This window comes from Pteropus alecto, unplaced genomic scaffold, assembly GCF_000325575.1.
Source record: "Pteropus alecto unplaced genomic scaffold, ASM32557v1 scaffold170, whole genome shotgun sequence".
Classification (NCBI taxonomy): domain Eukaryota; kingdom Metazoa; phylum Chordata; class Mammalia; order Chiroptera; family Pteropodidae; genus Pteropus; species Pteropus alecto.
This window is the reverse complement of record NW_006429634.1, coordinates 2,428,972-2,451,348: the sequence shown is the minus strand read 5'-3', so window position 1 is coordinate 2,451,348 and position 22,377 is coordinate 2,428,972. Positions and strand designations below refer to the sequence as shown.

Below are 22,377 nucleotides of genomic sequence, written 5' to 3'. Positions count from 1 at the left end.
CTATCAGCTCATATGTTTGTGGTGGAGTTGATTTCACTTTGAACACTAAGGGTCAGCCTCTATCCCCAGGCATGGCCAGTTAAAACATCACATTCTTCCAACCACAGTGGTTGGTTCCAGAATAAACCTATAAGTTAATCAGAGTCAATGAAATGCAATGATTTTGTGGGAACAGTTGGAAGAGAGGCAGTCCCATATTTTAGCTATACTTGAGCCCAGGAAGCTTAAGTCATCTTGCACTACCAACAGAGACAGGTAAACAGAAAGAAGCAGGGTTGAGTCTCCAGCAACCCTGCCTGCAGCCAGACTTTTCCATTGCATGAGCCAATAAAGTCTCTTTCCTTGAGCTGAAATGGACTGCTTAGCTATAACATCAACCCATAATACGTATTAGCTTCCGTTGAGTAAATCGCTCAATGGAAGTGATTTGATTTGATTGTTCTACAGTCACTTGACTTTTCAGGAGGTCGGTCTGACAGAGAAGCCACATGTACACTGGCTGGGAGCACAGGCTTTAGAGCCAGACATGCATGGAGTTGATTGCTGGTTTTTGAAGCTTTCTAAACTTCAGTTTCTTCATCTGTTAAATGCAGATAATAGTAGCATCCATGGGCATTTTGTTTTTCATGTCTGAGGACAGATTTTGTGAGCACAAGAGACTTTATAGCATCTTGGGGTTTAAGTTAATATTAAATTTTTTCATCTACAGACTCAAAACCTTGGTTTTATTTGTCTTAAATGTTCAATTTCAAATGTACTATTTATAAATCAGAAGAACCTAGTGTGAAGAACCTAGCCACAAATAGACCCAGATAACTTATATTTATATAAAAATAATAATTAGGTTTAAGGAGATCTTTTATTATTGTTCAAGTAACTCAGGTAGAACAACCTAAGTTCTGTTAAACAATTCAATTTTCAAACTTATAAAAATGTAATTCTAGTAAGCATTTTAAACTGAATTTGTAAATTTCATATATTCTCTGTTCATTTTTAACCCTTCATATGCCTGACCAGTCAACTTTCATCCCTAATGAGCAAAGCTTTCTCAGGTACTTAATAAAAAATTTGTTATATGTATAAAACATATAAATCTAGTAGATATAGTTGTTAAATATTCCAGTACTGTTTACAAACTTAACTAAACTTTTTTACACCTCATATGTCTAATCTATCAAATTAGGCTAATGGACCAGATTCTTCAATGTGCCATTTTTTTTTTTCAAAATTACACTTGAAGTACCACATGTAAACACACACACACACACACACACACACACACACACACACACACACATACATACACACATATTTAAAACACAAAGTATTAATATGATAGGTTTGATTTATTTATAATTTCTATATTTAATTCTAAGCTTTTTCAGGTTTGAAAAGCCATTTATTCACTAAGAAAGAAGTTGTAGCATTTCCAGGGAGTTTAGATTACTGGGTCAACAATTCACAATCATGATAGAGTTACCATCTAGGGGAGCCACGTTGAGGTGACTGGCTCAACAATTCATGACTGTGATATATAGTTACCTTCTCAGGAAGGCTGAAGTTGACATCTTAAACATGTTGAGGCTATTGGGCTGACAGTTTATTAATACAGTAAGGTCATTATCAGTCAGAGATTGGGCACTGGAGAGTAGGACCTGAGTTTTGCAGGCTTCCAGAATGATTATACCTGAGCTACATGTGGAAACAGTGAGCCCCTTTTATAGTCACCATAACAACAAGGGACTTCTAGTCCATATCCTTCTCCTGGGTTCAAATTACACCCTTTTGTAATTCATCTGATCAAAGTTTGCAACCTCACCCAGAGTGCAAGAAAGGAAACTTCTATCACAATTTGAGTGGATTCTTGAGCTCTCTTAAGATATTTTAATGCAGTTGTTCTCTAAAAACTACTAACGCCTTTCCACCCTTCTTCTGAGAATCTGATATAATTGGTTTGGGTGCAGCTTGAGCATCAGAATTTTTCAAAGCTCCCCCAATATGCAGTTGAGTTTGAGAACCATTGTTATAGCTTCTTCTCTGGCTCTAAAGACATTAATTTTCTTCTTTTTGGTTCTTTTTTTTTTTTTTTTTTTTTTTTACCAGATTAAGAAGTATTTCCTATCTTGTGGTTACAAAGACAATCTTCCATATTGTATTCTCTAATAATTTTCTATTAATATTAAGATATTTAATACTCTAGGAATGGACTGTTATAAGATAGAGATCTGATTTAATTTCTCCCTAATAGATAATCAATGGTCCAAACACCATTTATTTTAGAAAGCCTGTGTTTTTTTCTTTTTATTTTTTTTATTTTAAAATAACTTTAGATTCACAGGTATTTGTGAGATAGTATGGAGGCCTTGTGTAACCTTCATCCAGTTTCCCCCAATAGTTATTGAGTTAGAAAAATCTCAGTTTCCTTCTGTATTTCTCCTTCACTCTCAGACCACCACCACATTCACAACACTTCTGACACCAGATGTGTGTGGAGTTGTCCCCACAACAAACAATCCTCTGCCATACCAGCTGGGTGTCCTACAATTTAACTCAATTCTGACCCAATCTACCTGGAGATAGCACCAAATACCACAGGTTAAGGGCTCAGTCCCACGAGACTACCCGCCTTCAGATTCAATCACAAGCAGTAGGTCCCCAAGTTAGTTAGCTATAACTTCTGTTTGACTTAGCTACAAATCAGAGGTTCCCATGACCACCTCCCCTTGGGATTCAATTATTTGCTAGAGTGGCTCAGAGAACTCAGGGAAACACTTACTTATGTTACCAGTTTATGAAAGGGTATGATAAAGGGTACAGAGGAACAGCCAGATGAAGAGATGCATAGGGTGAGGTCTGAGAGGGTCTCAAGTGCAGGAGCTTCTATCCTGTGGAGTTGGGGTCCATCACCCTCCTAGTACATGGATATATTCACCTATCTAGAAGTTCCCCAAGCACCATACTATTGGGAATTTATGGAGGCTTCCTCATTTAGTCGTGATCAATTAATAACTCTATTTCTAGCCCCTCTCGCCTCTCTAGAGAGTGGGAGGGGGGGTGCCTGAAAATTCCAAGTTTCTAATCATGGCTCTGTCTTTCTGGTGATCAGTCTCCGTCCAGGAGTTATCCGGGAACCCACCCAGAGTCACCTCATTAGAACAAAAGATACTTGTATCACCTAGGAAATTCCAAGGAATTTAGCACATTGTATCAGGAATCAGGGTCAAAGACTAAATATTAGAACAAAAGATGTCCCTAGTGCCTTTATCATTTAGAAAATTATAAGAGTTTTAGGAGTTTTGCACCAAGTACAGGGGGCAGAAACTAATATATATTTTCTATAATCTCAGTTATATCTTATATAATTATGATACACTATCAAAACCAGGAACATGACATTGGTACAATGTATGTTTATAGTTCTGTTATCACATATGCATATTTGCATAACTATCACCACCACAGTCAAGATACAGAGCTATTCTGTCAGCCCAAAGATCTCATGCTACTGTTAAAAGTCATACCCCTGCCCACTCATCTTTTTATTCTCTTAATAAAAACTTCTAGTTCAAAGACTAGAAGTTTTGAGTTGAAAAAGAAAACAAATAAACCAATAAAAACAGGCAAATATTTGAACAGACACTTCACTAAAGATGATATATGGATGCCACATAAGCTCATAAAAGATTTTCAATATCATTAGTCATTGTGGAAATGAAAAATTAAAACCACAATGCTACACTGTTGTCAAACATTCAGCAGTTTCTTTTTTTTACCCCTACAGCACCTGGTATTCCTGGGTGGTCTCCCATCCAAGTTCTAACCAGGCCCAACCAACCCTGCTTAGCTTCCAAGATCAGATGAGATCAAGCACGTTCAGGGTGGCATGGCCATAGACCAGTTTGGCAGTTTCTTTAAAAGGTAAACATACACCTATGATCTGATCCAGCCATTCCTAGGTATTTACCGTAGACAAATGAAAGCATGTATCCATACGAAGACTTCTACAGGAATATTCATAGCAGCTTTATTTGTAATAGCCAAAACCTGGAAACAATCAAAATGTCCATCAATAAGTGAATGGATAAACATATAAATATATGGCCGTGCAATGGAATATAACAACAATAAAAATGGGATGGAATATTTATGAATACTACGGCATGCATAAATCTCAAAATAATTATGCTGAGTGAAAGAAAAAACAAAACAAGAGTATACATTGTATGATTCCTCTTCTATAAAATTTCAGAAAATGCAAGCAAGTTTACTATGACCAAAGCTGATTCAGTGGTCACCTGGAACCAAGTAGAGGGTGAAGTTGAGAAGGAGAGATCACAAAAGGCCTGAGGAAATTTGGGGATGATAGATGTGTTCATTATCTCGATTGTGGTGATGGCTTTATAGGTGCATACCTGTGTCAAAACTTATCAAATTGTACACTTAAAATATGTATAGTTTATTGTATGCCAATTATATCTCAATAAAACTGTCAAAAAAAACCACAATCCATTAAAGATTTATTTCTTGCTCATGCTCCATGTGCATCATAAATTAGCTAGTAGGATTTTCTTCATCCTCACTCTGGGACCCAGGGTGATGGAGAAGGCACTATAGGGACAGTGTGATTGCCACTGCAAGGGGAAATGAGAGCAGGAAGCAAAACACACACTGCTTCTTAGAGCTTCCACCCAAAAGTAACAAGGCCACATCCAACTTTTGAGGTTTTATTATGTGTTCATAGCTTCAGGATTATTATGTATTAAATTGTAACTCATCACTACATGGCCCTTTTTAACCCAAGTAATATGTTCCCCGTTATTGCCAGATTTTTCATATTAACATGACTACACACTGGCTTTATTTTGGTAATTGTCTGGAATATCTTTTTTTTTTTTTTTTCTTTTTTTTCAATTAGAGATCTTTAAAAAAATAAAAACAACTATCATGCCATGAATTTATAGGGAATGGGCTCTAGCAGCTCAGGTTCCTTTCCATTCATTCTCACAAAGTGTGCTTCTCTGAGTAAACCAGGCTGGAGCTTCAGTTGAACCCAGGTACCTTTCTCTTTGGCTTCCTTCTTTTTTTGATCATTTTCCTTCATACATTTCAGGAAGCTGTCTCAGCTCTTAGAGTGCTTAACATGCTCAATACGTACATTAATTCTCTTGGCAGGAATATTGCCCCTACTTTGTTTACAACAATGCCAACTGCATACTGGGTAACATTGTAAACTCTTCCAGTTTTGCCACGAGACCCTTTGTAGGGTGCTTCTTTTGGAACAGTGTCCATTCTCTTGATGTCTACAATATCACTTTTCTTGTATATTCTCATGTATGTGGCCAAAAGAACAGCTCCATGTTTTCTAAAAGGCCTAAAGAGCATATAGCTGCTACTTCCCTTTGTGTTGGTCATTTTGATGAATTACTGGAAGATGGTGGTTCTGGCCAAGAGGAAGGTGCCTTTACATTTCATTGATTTGTTCATTCATTCATTCATTCATTCATTTAATTATTGTAGTAAAAACACTTAACATGAGATTTACTCTCAACAAATTTTAAGTGTACAAACAGTATTGTTATAGGCACAATATTGTCTCTAGAACTCGTCATGCATGACTGAAACTTTATACGCATCAAACAACACCTCCCCATTTCCCTTGCACCTGGCAACCACCATTCTACTCTCTGCTTCTTTGAGCTTGACTATTTTAGATAAGTGGGATCATACAGTATTTATCCTATTGTGACTGGCTCACTTCACAACATAATGTCCTCAATTTTGTTGCACGTGGCAGGATTTCCTTCTTTTTAAAGACTGATTAATATTCTATTGTATGTATATACCACATTTTCTTTATTCTACACTAATGGATATTTAGTAGTTTATACATCTTGGCTATTGTGAATAATGCTGCAGTGAACATGGGAGTGTAGATATCTCTTTGAGATCCTATTTTCAAATCTTTTAAATATATACCCAGAAATGGGATTGCTGGATCATATGGTAGTTCAATTTTTAATTTTTTGAGGAATATCCATACTATTTTCCATAATAGCTGCACCATTTTGTATTTCCACTAACAGTGTAGAAGGATTTCAATCTCTTTACATCCTCACCAGTACTTACTTTCTTTTTAAATAGTGGCGGTTCCAACAGCTCTTAGGTAACAACTAATTGTGCACTTCCCTGATGATTAGAGATGTTGAGCATCTTTTCGTATGCCTGTTGGCCATTTGTATGTCTTCTTTGGAAAAAATGTCTATTTACATTCTTATCTATTCTTTAATAGGGTTTTTGGAGTTTTATTTTGCAACAGAGTAGTAGGAGTTCCTTATATATTTTGGATATTAACCCCTTATCAGATATAGGGCTTGCACTATTTTCTTCCATTCTGTAGGTTACCTTTTCATTTTGTTGGTAGTTTACTGTTTGGAACTTTTCAGTTTAATGTAGTCCCATTTGTCTATTTTTGCTTTTGTCATCTGTGATTTTGGTGTTATATCTAAGAAATTACCAAGACTGATGTCAAGAAGATTTTCCCGTATGTTTTATTCTAGGACTTTCACAGTTTCAGGTGTTATGTTTAAGTCTTTAAGCCATTTTGAGTTGAATTTTGTGTATGGTGTAAGATAAGACCAATTTAATTCTTTTGCATGTGATACCCAATTTTCCCAACACCATTTGTTCAGGAAACTGTTCTTCCCCATTGTGTATTCTTGGCTGTCTTGTCAAAGATTAACTGACTGTTTATGTGTGAGTTTATTTCTAGACTCTCTATTCTGTGTCATTGTTCTCTATGTCTTTCTTTATACCAACACCATACTATTTTGATTACTATAGCTTTGTTAATATAGTTTAAAATCAGAATGTGTAATGCCTCCAGCTTTGTTCTCAAAATTGCTTTGGCTTTTGGGGATCTTTTGTGGTTCAGTGTGAATTTTAGGATTTTTTTTTTTTCTATTTCTGTAAAAAACGCTAGGATTTTGATGGGAATAGTATTGAATCTGTGTATCACTTTGGGTAGTATATACGTCTTAACAATATTGTCTTCTAATCCATGAACATGTAATATTTATTCATTTATGTCTACTTTAACTTCTTTCCAGAATGTTTTGTTGTTTTTAGTGTACAAGTCTTTCGCCTCCTTATTCCTATTTCATCCTTTTTGATGCTATTGTAAATGGGATTGTTTTCTTAATTTCCTTTTCAGTTAGTTCAGTGTTAGTGCATAGAAATGCAACTGATTTTTGTATGTTGATTTTCTATTCTACAACTTTACTGAATTTTATTAGTTCTAACAGTTATTTGTGGATTCTTCGTGGTTTTCTATATATAAGATCAGGTTATTTGTAAACAGATAATTTTATTTCTCCCTGTTGAATCTGAATGCCTTTATCTATCTGTCTATCTACCTCTCTCATTTCTCTGGCTAGGACTTCAAGTACTATTAAAATAAAAATGTTGAAAGTGGGCATTCTTGCTATGTTCCTAAAATTGGAGGAAAAGCTTTCAGTTTTTCACCATTAAGTATAATATTCCGTGTGGGCTTTTCATATATGGCCTTTATTATGTTAGGGTAGATTTTTTCTATACCTAGTTTGTTGAGTGTTTTTATCATGATAAGATGTTGAATTTTGTCAAATGCTTATTCTGCATCAATTGAGATGCTAATGTGAGTCTTGTCCTTCATCTGTTAGTGATTTATTACATTTATTGATTTTCATATGTTGAACCATCATGTACCCTGGAATAAATCCCACATGGCATGTTGTATGATACTTTTAACATGCTGTTGAATTTGTTTGCTAGGATCTTGTTAAGGATATTTGCATCATATTCTGTAGTTTTCTTTTCTTGTGGTGTCTGTCTGACTTTGGTATCAGGTTAATGCTGGCTCCATAAAAAGAGTTTGGACATGTTCCTCCTCCTTCGATTTTTTTGGGAAGAATTTGAGAAGAATTTGGGTTAATTCTTCCTTAAATATTTGGTAGAATTCTCCCATGAAGCCATCTGGTTTTGTACTTTTTTCCGTTGGGAGCATTTGGGTTACTAATTCAATCTTAGTAGTTATTGGTCTGTTCAGATTTTCTATTTCTTCATGATTCAGTCTTGGTAAGTTGTGTCTCCAAGAATTTATCCATTTCTTCCAGGTTATCCAACTTGTTGGCATGTAATTGTTCATGGTAGTTTCTTAAGATCCTTCTTATTTCTATGGCATCATGCAATGTCTCCTCTTTAACTTCTGATTTTTGTTGAGTCGTTTCTTCTTTTCTTTCTTAGTTTAGCTAAGGGTTTGCCAATTTGATCTTTTCAAAAAATATTTTTTCTATAGTTGTTTTTCTAATCTCTATTTCATTTTCTTCTCTAATCTTTATTGTTTCCTTCCTTCTGATAACTTTGGGTTTAGTTTATTCTTCTTTTCCTAGTTCTTTGAGGCATAAAGTTAGGTTTGAGATTTTTTTAATGTAGCTATAAACTTCCCTCTTAGTACTGATTTTCTGTATCTCATAAATTTTGGTATATAGTGTTTCATTTTCATTGTCTCAAAATATTTTTTGATTTCCCTTGTGATTTCTTCCTTGATTCATTGATTGTTCATGAATGTTTTGGGTTTTTTTCCACATATTTGTGAATTTTCTAATTTTCCTTCTGTTACTGATTTCTAGTTTCATTCCATTGTAATCAGAAAAGAAACTTGGTATGATTTAAATTTTCTTAAATTTTTGTTAAGAATTGTTTTGTAGCCTAAGTTGATCTATCCTGGGGGATTTTCCATGTGTACTTGAGAAGAATATGTATTCTGCTGATGTTTGGGAAATGTTCTCTATATTTTTTAGGTCCAATTGATTTACTGTATTTTTCAGGTCCTGTTTCCTTATTGATCTTCTGTCTGGTTATTCATTATCGAAAGTGGGATGTTGAAATATCCTACTACTATTGTGTTACTGTCCATTTTTCTCTACGCTTCTGATAATATTTGATTTATATATTACAGTGCTCTAATGTTAAGTGTATATATGTTTATAACTGTTGTATCTTCCTGGTGGATTGAGCCTTTTATTATATAATGCCCTTCTTTGTCTCGTGTCAGTTTTTGACTTAAAATCTATTTAGTCTGATAAATATGGCTACTTCTACTCTCTTTTGGTTACTATTTGTATAGAATCTTTATCCTTCTTTTCACTTTCAATTTATGTGTCTTTACATATAAGGCAAATCTCTTGTAGACAGCGTGTAGTTGGGTATAGGCTTTTTTTTTTTTTAATCTGTTCAGCCACTTCAAAGTCTTTTGATTGAGGAGTTTATCCATTTATATTTAAAGTAATTAGTAAAAGGAAAGGACTTACTATTGTCATTTTTTTTTCATTGTTTTATGTCTGTCCTGTAGCCACTCTGTCCTCTTTTCCTCTCTTTGCTTTCCTTGTGTGTTGTTGATTTTTTGTATTGGCATGCTTTGATTCTTTTCTCATTTTCTTTTCTGTATCTTCTATAGGTATTTTTTCTTTGTGAATACTGTAGGGCTTACACAAAACAACTTATAGTTACAATAATCTGTTTTAAGCCAATAATAACTTTAAAAATCCAATTCTTTTGCATCTTCCACCCCACTTTATGTTACTGATGTCACAAATTACATCTTTATATAAACTGTATCCATTAACATAGTTTCATAGTTATAATTATTTTTATGCTTTTGTCTTTTAAATTCTATACTAAAATTAAAAGTGCTTTTGGCAACAACATTACAGTATTACAGTACAGTCACATGTCACATTACAATGTTTTGGTTAACAATGACTGCATATACGATTGTGGACCAATAAGATGATAATGGAGCTACCACCCAAGTGATGTCTTAGCCGTCATGACATCATAGCACAAAGCATTACTAATGTGTTTGTGGTAATGCTAGTGTAAACAAACTTGCACTGCCAGTTTTATGAAATTATAGTACATGCAATATGTACCATACAGAATACTTGATAATATAATAAATAACTATGTTTCTGGCTTATGTATTATTATACTTTTAAATCATTAGAGTGTACTCTCCATACTTATTTTAAAAAGTTTGCTGTAAAACAGTATGCCATGTTATGCTGGCAGCAGCCTCATACATCTCATATTTACTGAGTCTCTTGATTACATCATTTTCCTCTGTGCTTGATTTAATCTGATGTTGTTTTGTACAGTATGTACATGTACAGTATGTACATGCTATACAGGCTTGTAACCTAGGAGCAATAGGCTCTATCAGGTAGCCTAGGTGTATAATAGGCTGTACCATCTAGTTTTGTGTATTTCATGATGTTTGCACAATGAAATCACCTAATGATGCATTTCTCTGAACATCCCTATTGTTAAGCAGTGCATTACTGTATTCTCCATTTGTCTATATTTTTATCTTTACCAGCAAGTTGTATATTTTTATATGCTTTCATGTTTCTATCTAGCATCCTTTTGTTTCAACTTGAGTACTGCCTTTAGTATTTCTTGTAAAGCAGGCCTAGCGGTGATGAACTTCCTCAGCTTTTGCTTATCTGTGAAAGTCTTTATTTCTCCTTCATTTTGAAAGATATTTTTTCCAGATATAGTATTATTCATTGGCAGAATTTTTTTCTTTTCAGCCCTTTGAATATATCAACCCATTCACTTCTGGCCTGTAAGGTGTCTGCTGAGAATACAGTGATAACCTTATGAAACCTCCCTTGTATATCGCAAGTTGCTTCTCTCTTACTGCTTTGAAGTTTCTGTCTTTGATTTTTGACAGTTTGATTATAATATTTCTTGATGTGGGCTGCTTTGTATTCATCATACTTAAAAGTTCTTTGAGTGTCTTGAATTTGGATGTCCATTTCCTTCCTCAGTTTTGGGAGTTTTTTGGCCATTATTTCTTCAAATAAGCTCTCTGCCCCTTTCCTGCTTTTTCTTCTTCTGGAACTCCCATAATGCATAGATAGGCATACCTTGTTGTATTGTATTTTGCCTCATTAAACTTCATAGTTGTTGCATTTTTTTTACAAATTGAAGGCAAGATGCTCCACCAGCAAAAAGATTATGATTTTCTTTATTGTGATACTCATTTTATTGCAGTAGTCTGGAACCAAACCCATAATATCTCTGATGTATGCCTTTATTGGTCAGCTTTATGGTATTCCATAAGTCCCTTAGGCTTTGTTCATTTTTCTTTATTCTTTTTTGTTTTTGTTCCTCTGAATCAATAATTTCAAATGACCTATGTTTGAATTAGCTAATTCTTTCTTCTGTTTGATCAAGTATGTTGTTGAACCCTTCTAATGAATTTCACAATTCAGTTATTGTGTTCTTCAGCTCTAGGATTTGTTTGATTCTTTTTAAGTTTCCTTTTGTTGATATCCTCATTTTGTTCATGCATCATTTTCCTGTTTTTTTGGTTTTTGTTTTTTAATAGACTGGTTTCAGGCAGGGGAAGACCTTTAATAATCAGCCTGGCTAGAGATTCTGGGGACCTCAGAAAACTTTTTTGGTGGATGTGACTTCTCTGAGCTTGTGAGGCTAATTTCCCAATTAGAGAGGTTGCTAAGGTTGCCGCTTTTTTTCAGATTTTTTCTTATCTCTTGCTCCCTCCAGTGTCTGTTTGTGGTACTACAGATTTTCTGGTGCTACAGCCCCAAGCCAGCCCACTCAGCCACATCCAAAAGTATGTTGTGCTCAGTGGCATCCAGAGTATTTTGGCTCCCTATCAGTACCCCAGATCAGGCAAGACAGAAACCAGTCCCTCAGGCAGCCCTCTGAAAAGCCATAACGTTGGATGCATGTTCCATTCTTCTCCCCACTGCTCCCACCACCACCCTGAGAACAACCTGAGCTGAGCCATGCTAGCTTGCAGGTTTGTGGAGTTCTCGTTAAGGTACTTTGGTCCATATATTATTGTTAAGTCGGTGTTTCTGTTAGAGAGTGAAGACTTGGACTTTTTATTCTGCCATCTTGTTGAGGTCACTGCCTCATCTCTTTCTCGTAATGTGATATTTCATTTATCTAAAACAGCATCAATAATTCAACCACCCCAATTCTAGATATGCTAAAATGTGGGGGGAAATGGCCAATGGCAATAGTAAGATACCATATACAGTAAGATGTGCCCCTGTCTTATCATGGCAGAAACTCATCGTGCCCCTCTCTTATGCTTCTGGCTATCTACATAATTCTGGTGCTCCTGATTGTCTGTTTACGAAATAAGAGACCAAGTTGATTAATTTCAGTAATTGAGTTTGTTTCCTCTGTTGCTGTATCTTTTTCCCTCAGAAGCCACCCTCTTGAACAGGAAGAATGAATAAGGTTTACTGACAGGCTTGACTATAGGGTAAGTTGGTGGGCGATAGTTGGGGGGCATAGAGGGAGGGTTTGTAAATGTCAGAATGACAAGTTTTATTCTGGGATGTCAACACCAAACTAAACACATTAGATTTTTCCTGAAGATTTATTGGATTTCTATAGAATGAGCCTTCTGGGTTTTTGGGGGAGGGTTTTTGTGTGTGTGTGTGTGTGTGTGTGTGGAGGTCTGTGTGTGTGTGTGTGTGTGTGTGTCTGGAGGTAAGTGCTAGTTTCCATTCTGGAGATAAGAGTACTGGGGGAAGCGGGGCGGGGACTGGCACAAGCTTCTGCATAGACAGACTTCTATAAACTCCCTAGTTTTTAGATGCACTTTTTTTTTTTTTTTAAGCCTACAGCACCCAGTATTCCTAGGTGGTCTCTCATCCAAGTACTAACCAGGCACAACCCTGCTTAGCTTCCGAGATCAGATGAGATTGAGTGTGTTCAGGGTGGCATGGCCGTAGACTAGGTCCACTTTTTATGTCTGCCCTTAGTACTTTCTAATTTTGAACTCGCAGACTCTCTGGGATTTTGCCAGGAAGACTGGCTCGCATTTCCATTGCCAGCATCTAAGCTATGGCTTCCTTCATTCTTCTGAGCCATCAATGTATGTCATCTGCTTCTAGAAATTTGTTGAAGTCTCTGCACCTGCCACCCGTCTTCCCTGCCGTCCTCTTTGCTATGTTTATACTCCTTTTCTGTTGTTTTAATGGGGTCTCAGAAGGAAAGAGAGTCAATCACTTGTGTTCAGACTACTGTCTTGAAACTTTAATGTTTACATGCTTTGCAAATCTCCAAGAGTTTTTTTTTTTTTATTTTTGCAACTGCTTTATGGGGTGGGTGTATGCTGTTAAATGGTGAGGGCTTTGTTCTGCTGAGCTCCTAGATGTGTCTGTGTATGCAAACTGGCATCAGGGGCTGAGGAAAGCTAAACAGCTTTTTATAATACAGTAAAACAACCTAGAGTTCTCAGGGCATTCTGGGAGAGAGCAGGTGAAGGCAGAAATAGAAGGAGAGAGGAGAGTAAGCTCGTAACATGTAACCCCTCCCCAAGATTCCCAATTTCTCAAAAGGATTCTAAACGTACAAAATGCTTGGTGTGACAGAATTTCTCAAGAAAGCCAGTAAAGGTGCTTAGTTTTGTGATAGGGCTAATGGGGACAAAACAGAGGCTTGAACCTCGGGCAAGAGACCATAAAAGCATAAGACCTGGGAACCTATAGAAATTGTGTGGAGGATTTGGACTCTCCTATTCTGTGTAATTGGCCGTGAGGCAATCATACAGAGATCTCTGTGGGTCAGAAGAGCCCCAGCTGGTACCTGCTTACTTGACCCCCTTTAGTTCACCCTCCACACTAACCTGAATGTTCTTCCTAAAGGATGAATGTGATCATGACATTCCCCTGCTTTAAATTCTCTATTGTACAGTCTCAAATTTTTTATCCTGGCATCTAACACCCTTCGTGATCTGGCCTCCATCTACGTTGCCAGTCCCATCTGCTCCTCATACAGGACACTCTCAACTACATCAAACATTTCACCATTCTCTAAAACACTAAGCCTTCCCTTCTTCTCAGTAAACCCTGTTCATTCTTCAAGACTAAATTCAGTCATCATTCAGCCTTCTCCTCCCCTTCCAGAGTTAACCATTTTGACCTGTGTTCCCCGGACACCTTCTGCACTCAGAACATAGGAGCCAGTTCTCATTGTCAGTCTTCCTAGTAGCTTGGAGGGAGGAAACGGGGGGAGTGAAAAGAGAGAAAGGGAAGAGGAAAAGGGAATGAAGGAGAAAATAAAGGAAATTAAACAAGGAAGTCAGAGAGTGAATAAATGGACTAGTCAAGACTCACATGTCTGGACAACACAGAAATCCTAGCCTATGAACTTGGTCCAAAAAGGGTGAATGAGATTAGCTGGCAAGTTATGTACCATGATCAAAGCAGATTGCCTGGTGCATTGGTCCGGGGTCTTACTGGCAGCAGAGAGTCCCAAAAAGTTAACAGTAGTTGTCACGAAGGCTCTAAGTCTGGAAGGATGATGATACCAATCTCCCCAGACTAAGAGGAGAACAACACACCTAGCTTGGTCATGGGTATAAATAATGAAGAGCTTGGTTTGGAATCAGACATACTTGATTTGAATCCCAGCTCAGTTATTAGATAAGGTCATTTAACCTCTCGGAATTTTATCTTGAAAATGAGGATACTGCTACCTTGCAGGACAGTTATAAAGGGTAATAGGTGTACAATAACTGGTGCTCAGCAGATGTTTGATAGATGGCAACTTTTATTATTAGGGAGTGTGGGAATTCATACATGCAAGTTTGGGTTACTATGTTTAAAGTATTTTGAATTGAGATTTTCAAGGAGTAGGAAAATGTCTCTGAAATCAAGTGCTTTGTAAACTGTAAAGTCTCCTACCAATGTCAGAGAATCATTTGGGAAGGCTTCTTTTATAGTTGAAAAAAATACAGGCTTTTCATTTGGGCAGAAATTTCAGTTCCTGATCCTGCCATTTACGTGCCATGTAATCTTGGGTAAGTCACTTTCTATCAACCTGTTTCTTCAACTATCCAATGCAGATAATTCTAACTTCAGGGTGGTTTCGAGAATTCAGTAAGATGAGTGTAAAGAAGATGTAGGTGAGTGGCAGGGTCCCATGCGATAGGTCAAGTCACATGGGTGGTGTCAGTTCCAAGCCTGGTGCCAGATTCACATTCTGTCAGCTAGCTACAAATGAAGAGGGTCCCTTACTCTGGAGGAGCAGGACCCCAGAATGGTAAGAAGTAGAGAGTCTTTTATATTTGTTGGAGGAAATCTGGGTGAACACTAAACTTCCATGTAGAAAACACTGAAATCTGCCATGTGAAGCCAGGCCTAAACCAGGGCAGGAAGACAGGCACGATCCTGCCAACTTGTCTCAGACTTGGAAACTAAACTATTGCTGCTAAGGGCAAAGACTCACATTATGGGTTCATCTTCCCCCACCCCTCACCCCCTACTCCCTGCCACAGTCATTTTTCCTAGGCTCAGAATAAGTGCTCTATCAATAAAGTTGAAAAAGTTGGCACTAACTTCCCACACAGCAAATGGTCCAGGGCCCAATCAAGAGGCCATACTAGCTTCCACCTCCAGGCAATCACTTGGTCCCAGGCCAGCCCTCTAAGCTGCTCCTTCTTCAGAAGTCAACAAGGTCAATGTAGTGAAAAGAGCATCAGCTCAGAATCAAGGGAGGCCCAAGTTTGAACTCTGGTTCTACCACATACCTGCTGTGTGACTTCACAGCAAGTGACTTTACCTTTCCTCATCTTATTCCCTGAGGGTTGCTGTGACAAATGAAATAAAAAATGTAAATGTGACCGGTAGAATCTATGGCATATAGTGGATGCTCAATTAATGTCGCTTCCTTTCCTTTATCCTCCCTTCTCAAAGGCCTAGAGACTCAGCCTGCCTTCTTTTCCTTTCCAGAGCAACCATCCACTATGTCTGTCTTGAAATTCAACTCCCTTAGAGGGTAGCTGCAGAAACACCATCTCCCCAGCACCCCACGTCTGTGATGCCCCCAAATAAGTACACAGGTCCTTTTCATTGAAGGGTTTTACTGCTAATCACTTGGGGAACAGATGCAAGTTGGGATGGGGATAACAAGTCACAGACATAGGGGAGTGTGAAGGTTCCTGGATCATGGCTCCCTAAGGGCTTCTCTTTCATTCCTAAGGCAGGACCTCAGACTTCTTCTCTGGGCCAGGGAGGCTCCTTCTATTGAGAAGTCTGCTCCTCCCAGCCCATTTGGGGCACAGCAGATGGCAACTAGCAGGCCACTGCAGTGTGCCCTAAACAGTTCATAGACAATTTGGAGGACCTTCATACAGTGATGCCCATTCACAGGTACATTCTCAAAGGCCAGGGACAGTTACCCTAACTATATGAGCATGTACTAAGCCTACCCTATTTCTCTTTCACCCCAAGGAGATGAAGCGAAGACCAGATCCTCTGACTTTCTGAGACAAGAAACTGGCCTGGAAAGGAACAAGGATTTTTACTCGGAGTCCCTTCTCAGAACTTCCTAGAGATCCTGGCTTCACAGGCAACAGGAAACCATTCTCCAAAGTGGGACGAAGGGCTTGAGGTCAAGGGGGTAGCAGCAGATCCTAACGATCTTCCTACACTAGTTTGGAGTCTCTCGTTCTCTCCCTCATTCTCCTTCAGCTGGAATCTTTCCCAGCCTGCTCTCCCATGTGTGTTTTCTGGTGACGGATGAGATTTGAGCTCCGAGAGAAGTGTTTCCCACACAGAGTGCATCGGTAGGGCTTCTCCCCTCTGTGGGTCCTCTGGTGTGCTCCAAAGTTGGAGATATCGCTGAAGGTCCGCCCACATTCGGCACACTCATAAGGCCTCTCGCCTGTGTGAGTGCGGTGGTGCACCCCAAAGCTGGAGCTGTTGCTGAAGCTCTTCCCACACTCACAGCAGATGTATGGCGCTGGCTCAAGGTGGGTCCGGTGATGCACAGCCAGCGTGGCACTCTGGCTGAAGCTCTTGCCACAGATGTCACAGCGGTATGGCCGCTTGCCCAGGTGATCTTGCTGGTGTGTGGTGAGGTCAGAGCGTCGCCGAAAGCTCTCCTGACACTTGGGACATTTGTAGTGCTTCTCTTCCAAGTGGATCCGTTCATGCCGGATGCGGTTGGAGCTTCTGGAGAAGCTCTTGCCACATTCAGAACACTTATAAGGTTTCTCGCCAGTGTGGATCCGCTGGTGAGTTCTCAGATTGGAGGTATTGTTGAAGGTTTTGCCACATTGGGCACATATAAAAGGCTTCTCATCCGCCTCCAACCTTGGATGAGCCATCGGGTCCCCTGGCTCTCCAGCAGAGACAGTGACTTTCTGCCATGGCTTTTTTGGATGAATCCCTTGTGGCCCCTCAGACTGGCTCTCCTGCCCATGCTCTTTCTCCCCATCCGGGATCCGAAAACTCTCTGAGTCATCCACTCGCCAAGGCTTACCCCGTTCCCCTTCCTCAGGCAGGTGCTGCTCTGGACTCTGCTCCTTCTCACTGCCCATCTCTGAACCCTGAGAATGAACACAAATGGCCAACACCTTTATTCCTCAGGTCAGGCCTGACCACAGGAAACCTTTTGTTCTGTTTGGAGGGACATACACCTTCCCCATGGAACCATTTATCAGAAGTAACCTCAATTAACTAGAATGCTTGCATAGAATGCCTTTTCCTACTAACTTGCAAGTGACAAACTTCCACAGATATTTAAAGCTACCAAACCAGAAGAAAAAGAAGGCACTGCTTTATCCGCCACCAACAGATGATGTTTGTGCAATCTGAATATTATCATTTTTCTTAATACCACTAAGCAATAACAGTCTAGACTATAATTCAAGTGTAAGTAAAGGAGCTTCCATTTTAGTATGAGTTTAGTTTTACTGCCTAATTGTTCACTGAAACTCCTCTTGATCTTTTTTGAAAAACCTTCTTTAAAAGTTTTGCCTGCTTTCAAAATGAATATAACAGAACCTCTAATTCTTGAAGCTCTCCTAGTTGTTTACAAGGCCCAGCTTTGAATCTTCTTAAGTGTTCTGCCACCGTTCCCTTCCCCAGACCTCACAACAACTAAAAGAGTAACACTTGAGACCTCCAAGACCTACTGCAGGGCCTGGGCTGTGTCTGTTCTGATTGATCAGTACACTTCCCCTCTCAAACACTGTATACAACCACATGCACACACACACGCCATACTCACACACCACACAGCCACGTTCTCACAACACACATAAATACCACACTCAGGCACACATACACAGCCACATACACACACACACACACACACACTCATACCACCACACAATCTCTCACAGCACACACAGCCATATACATACATATCACACAAATATACCATACACAGCCCTCCCACATACAGCTACATACATGGCTACACAATCACACACCATACACATATATAGCTATACTCTCACACCATACACAACCACACACTTACATGCCACGTACACACACACACACACACACACACACACACACAGGGACCAGCACTGGGCCTTCTTTTTGCAAACATTAATAAATGCCTGCTAAGCTGCAGACTCCTTTAAGGTCCTACAGCCAAGAACGAGGAATGAGGGGAAAAAGCACATCTGATCAGAGGAGAGTGTGGTGTTCCTCTGGGCCTTGAAGAAATACTGACATTTCAAAAGGCAGAGTGGGCTGGTGAAGATACTGTACAGAGGGACGTGAACAAGGGGATAAGGGAAGGAAGCACAGATATGATAGGACATTGATGATAGAAAAGGAAAGATTAGTAATTCCTTCACGTCGGCAAGTATTTTTAGAAAACGAGTAATGGAAGGGCACTAATGACATTTAGGTTGGAGCCCAATGGTGACAAAAACTACCCTTATAACTCTGCAAATTTTTCAACCACTCTGAGCCTCAACTCCCACATCACTATAATTGTGACACCAACCTACACTGCAGGACTTTGTGTTAGAGAAAATGCCTAGAATATGCTCATTGTAGTGTGTGGCATGTACTTGTCATTCAGCAAATGGCAGCCACTATTACATTTGTTGAAGACACTATGTCCCAGCCCTGTAGAGAATACAAGAATGAAAAAGATCCCTATGTGATCTTAGGAAAAAAAAAAATTTTTAATTGTAAAATGGTACAAGACTGTATATAATCTAAATTGTAAAATATGGAAAGAGCCTCAAATTTTTAAGAAGTAGCAGTCGGCAAGCTTTCTGTAAAGGGCCAGATAGTAAATATTGAATGAATATTTGGGGCCATAGGGTCTCTGTTGCAGCTACTCAACTATGCCACATTGTATTGTAAAAGCAGCTATAAACAATATATAAATGAATGTGTGACTATGTACCAATAAAACTTTATTTAAAACAAATCAATTAGAAAGTGTTTCTTGAAGAATCTAAATAAGCAATGTGAAAAATAATTGGCTTGTTTCATTTTCAAACTGCAAGTAAATGCCAGAAATGATTTATTCTTTGATATTTATTCACTGATCCCTGACCATGCTTTTAAATATTACAAACCCCTCCCACACTCCCAGTCCTCCTACTCCACAGCACTTCTCACCTTCTACCATTCCAATTATTATGTCTGTTATTTATTGTCTGTCTTCTCTGTTAAAACTTACGTCCCATGAGAGCCAGAGTCTTTGTTTTATTCACTAACGTAACCCAAACTCTTAGAGTAGTGGCAGTCAGAGTAGATCCTTAATGAATACGTGCTGAATGAGTTGAATAAATGAAGGCATGGCCTGTCTCCAGAACTTATTTCATGCTTACTTGTGCCCATTGCCACTCACTGTTCTTCAGCAATCTCTTGATTCCTGCCCACTTCCTCCTTTATGCCTGCACAGAATCTTGTACTTACTTTTACAGTAATTTGCAATTATCTGTTTACGTCTGTTTCCACTAATAGTTTACAAGCAACTTGAGGGCAGGGACTGGGTTATTTTGGTAATCTCTACCCAACACAAGGCCCACTGCTCAAATGTTTTTGAATGTGTGAGTGAATATGATCTTAATTCACTTCCCGCCTGTGCCCACCCCACCGAGGGCTCCATGCAATGAGCTACACAGCCTCCACTCACTTCCAATCCGGCTATTCTGAGAACCTATATCTTACCATGCTCTGACTCAACCCAGGGCTGAATGCTGGGTCAAAACAAGAGTGAAAAGATTTAGGATTGTGGTTACCACCCTCAAACAGTTTATGGTACAGTGCAGTGAAACAGGCCATGAACTCAAGAAACTTGTACAGTAGAAGGTTAAGTTCCGGGGGGACAGGGGCTGTGCCTTAAACACCTTTGTACCCACTCAGTGCCTCAAACAGCACCTGGCAGATTATACAGGAACCAATAATAATAATAGTATTTTTTAAGATCGTACCAAGTGCTAGGCCCTGAACTAAACAGTATATATGAATCATCTCGTTTCATTTTCACAACTTATTTTAGAAATGAGGAAACTGAGGCACAGAGAAATTATAACTTGTCCAAGGGCACACAGCAAAGTGAGTGGCAGAACTGAGATCTATGTCCATCATTGCAAAGCCAATGCTTTTATGCACCACAGTAGTATTGGAAGGAGAGAGAGGGATAAAGGGAAGGAGAAAGAGAAGGAAGGAAGGAAGAAAAAACAGTGCCATGGGAATTCAGATGACACAGGCATATCTCCCTGAAGAGATTGGGGATGAGCAGCTTCATGGAAAAGGTGATGTTCGAGCAGGGAGGGTGAGTGAACAAGATTGGAACTCAGAGACGGAGAACCCATTATCTAAGGGAAAGAAAGTGGCAGGTAAGGTACAGAAGGCACTTTCACATCACATTTCAGAGATCTCGGGAACAATGGAGCCCATCTGGTTTGTGTTCGCAGAAGGCTCAAAGATACAAGAGGGACCAAGGGTGAAAGGGATTCAGGCAGTGGAGAAGAGGCCAGGTCTAAAAAGTAAGAGCCAAGAAGATGGGGCTAGTCAGATGCTGAAGGCCAAAGGCCTGGGCTAGATGGAAAGGACCAAGCTGGAAGTTGGTCTGAAGGGCCAAAGTTCCGGTTCTTTAGGGTCAAGTCAAGAACTGCTGGGAGGAATTGGGTAGAGGGCCTTGGAAAGACCAGAGGCAAGATGTTGAAGAAGAGGGAATTGTATGGGGTGCTGGATAACGGGTCAGAGGTAGAGGAGAACCAAAGGAGTCAGAGGATCCGAGAAAATGGTCAAGAGACAGGGCGCAAACGCTGCCAATCAGAGGTTCCAGGGAACCGGGGCCCAAGAGGCTGGTGTGTGTGTTGTGGATAGGGGAGAAGCTGACGGTGGAGTCTGAGGGTAAGAGCGCTCTGGAGGACAGGAGCTGGGTTCGGAGTTACCGGCCGGCTTGGGGCCAGAGGGATGGGAGAGGAGGAGCTAACCCCAAAGATATGGTCAGTGGCAGGAGGGCTGGAGTACTCAAAAGGCCAACAGGAGAAGGGCCGGAGGGTAAGGGCTGGGGCCAGCAGCCGGGCGCGTGGGCCGAGGGAGGGGTACAGGGGTCGGGGCAGCGGGAATCACAGGGCCCCTATTGGGTCGGAGGAGCAAAGCCACAGCTTCTAGCTCCCTAAAAAGAGGGAGGAGGCCAAGCTCAGTGTCCCCAGCGAAGCCATGTCCGCCTAACCCCGCGACCTCGGGCCCAGCCCAGACCCACCTCGCTCCCGCAGCTCGGTCAGGGACAGCGCCGCCTCGGTGGGCCGGAGGAGGAGCCGGAGCCGGAATCTAGAAAGGACCCGCCTTACCCCTCCAGGATTGGTTGGTCAGAATTGCCTTTCCTTTCTATTGGCTTCACTAGCTGCCACAACGGAAGAAACCCAGGAGGGACCACCAATAGCTTTGGCTTTGGGTGTAGCCTGCTGGGTGTTGTAGTCCTGAGAAAGGTTTTAGACTTGGAGAAATTTGCCAAGATAGGGAACCCCACGATGGGGATTGGGTTTCTTTCTAGGATTGTCAGATTTCCTTCTGCGCTTTGGGCATTCAAAGCTCATCGTGGAGGGCCACCGAGCTGGGAAGTTGTAGAAGAGATAGAGCTAACCTACATGACCTCCAAGGGGTCATGAACTCAGAGTTTTTTCTTTACTTTGAGCTGATGACTCTTGTCCTTCCTGTAGACATCCCACAAAGCCTAGAGTCTCGTGCCTCACTCGAGGTTCATAGAAGTTCATAATTTAAAATCAAAGGACTGTAGAACTGGAAGGGAGTTTAAAGATCGACTAACTCAGTCCTTCATGTCAGAAAAGCTACACGTTCCTTGTCCAAGGAGCCACCTCTAGGTCGCCCAGCGGCCCTGCACAGGGACTTTTCCAGGTCCTACCTACATAGTTAAACCTGACAGTGATTCATCAGTCCCGACAGAACAAGACAACTAATGTTCATCCAGGATTAGGATTTCTTTTTTTTTTCTGTTTTCAGTAAAAAAAAAAAAAAAAAGAAAAAAAAAGGTCTAATAGAATAGGTAAGC

The 22,377-nt window shown here is 39.8% G+C and overlaps 1 protein-coding gene, 1 long non-coding RNA gene and 2 pseudogenes across 2 annotated transcripts in view; 1 reads left to right on the top strand and 3 right to left on the bottom strand.

Annotated features, from left to right (window-relative positions):
* Window positions 1-16,402, top strand: part of LOC112485245 — a 20,124-nt gene extending 3,722 nt beyond the window's left edge. Inside the window, exons 2-3 of the long non-coding RNA XR_003048389.1 lie at window positions 12,286-12,343; window positions 16,323-16,402. This is a non-coding gene — a long non-coding RNA (uncharacterized LOC112485245). The remainder of the gene's footprint in view (window positions 1-12,285; window positions 12,344-16,322) is intronic.
* On the bottom strand, window positions 3,773-3,895 carry LOC112469929 (annotated as a pseudogene).
* LOC112469262 lies at window positions 12,702-12,820 on the bottom strand (annotated as a pseudogene).
* ZNF691 (zinc finger protein 691) lies at window positions 14,623-21,627 on the bottom strand. The gene is made up of 2 exons (XM_006904004.2): window positions 21,571-21,627; window positions 14,623-17,422 (listed from the first exon to the last, which is right to left on the bottom strand). Exon 2 carries the CDS (start codon window positions 17,411-17,413, stop codon window positions 16,559-16,561), a length of 855 nt encoding a protein of 284 aa, XP_006904066.1. The 5' UTR covers window positions 17,414-17,422; window positions 21,571-21,627; the 3' UTR covers window positions 14,623-16,558.
* Between the last annotated feature and the right edge of the window lie 750 nt (window positions 21,628-22,377).

Coding starts and splice junctions, on each gene's coding strand:
- ZNF691 (XM_006904004.2), bottom strand. CDS start 17,413: ATGGGCAGTGAGAAGGAGCAGAGTCCAGAGCAGCACCTGCCTGAGGAA.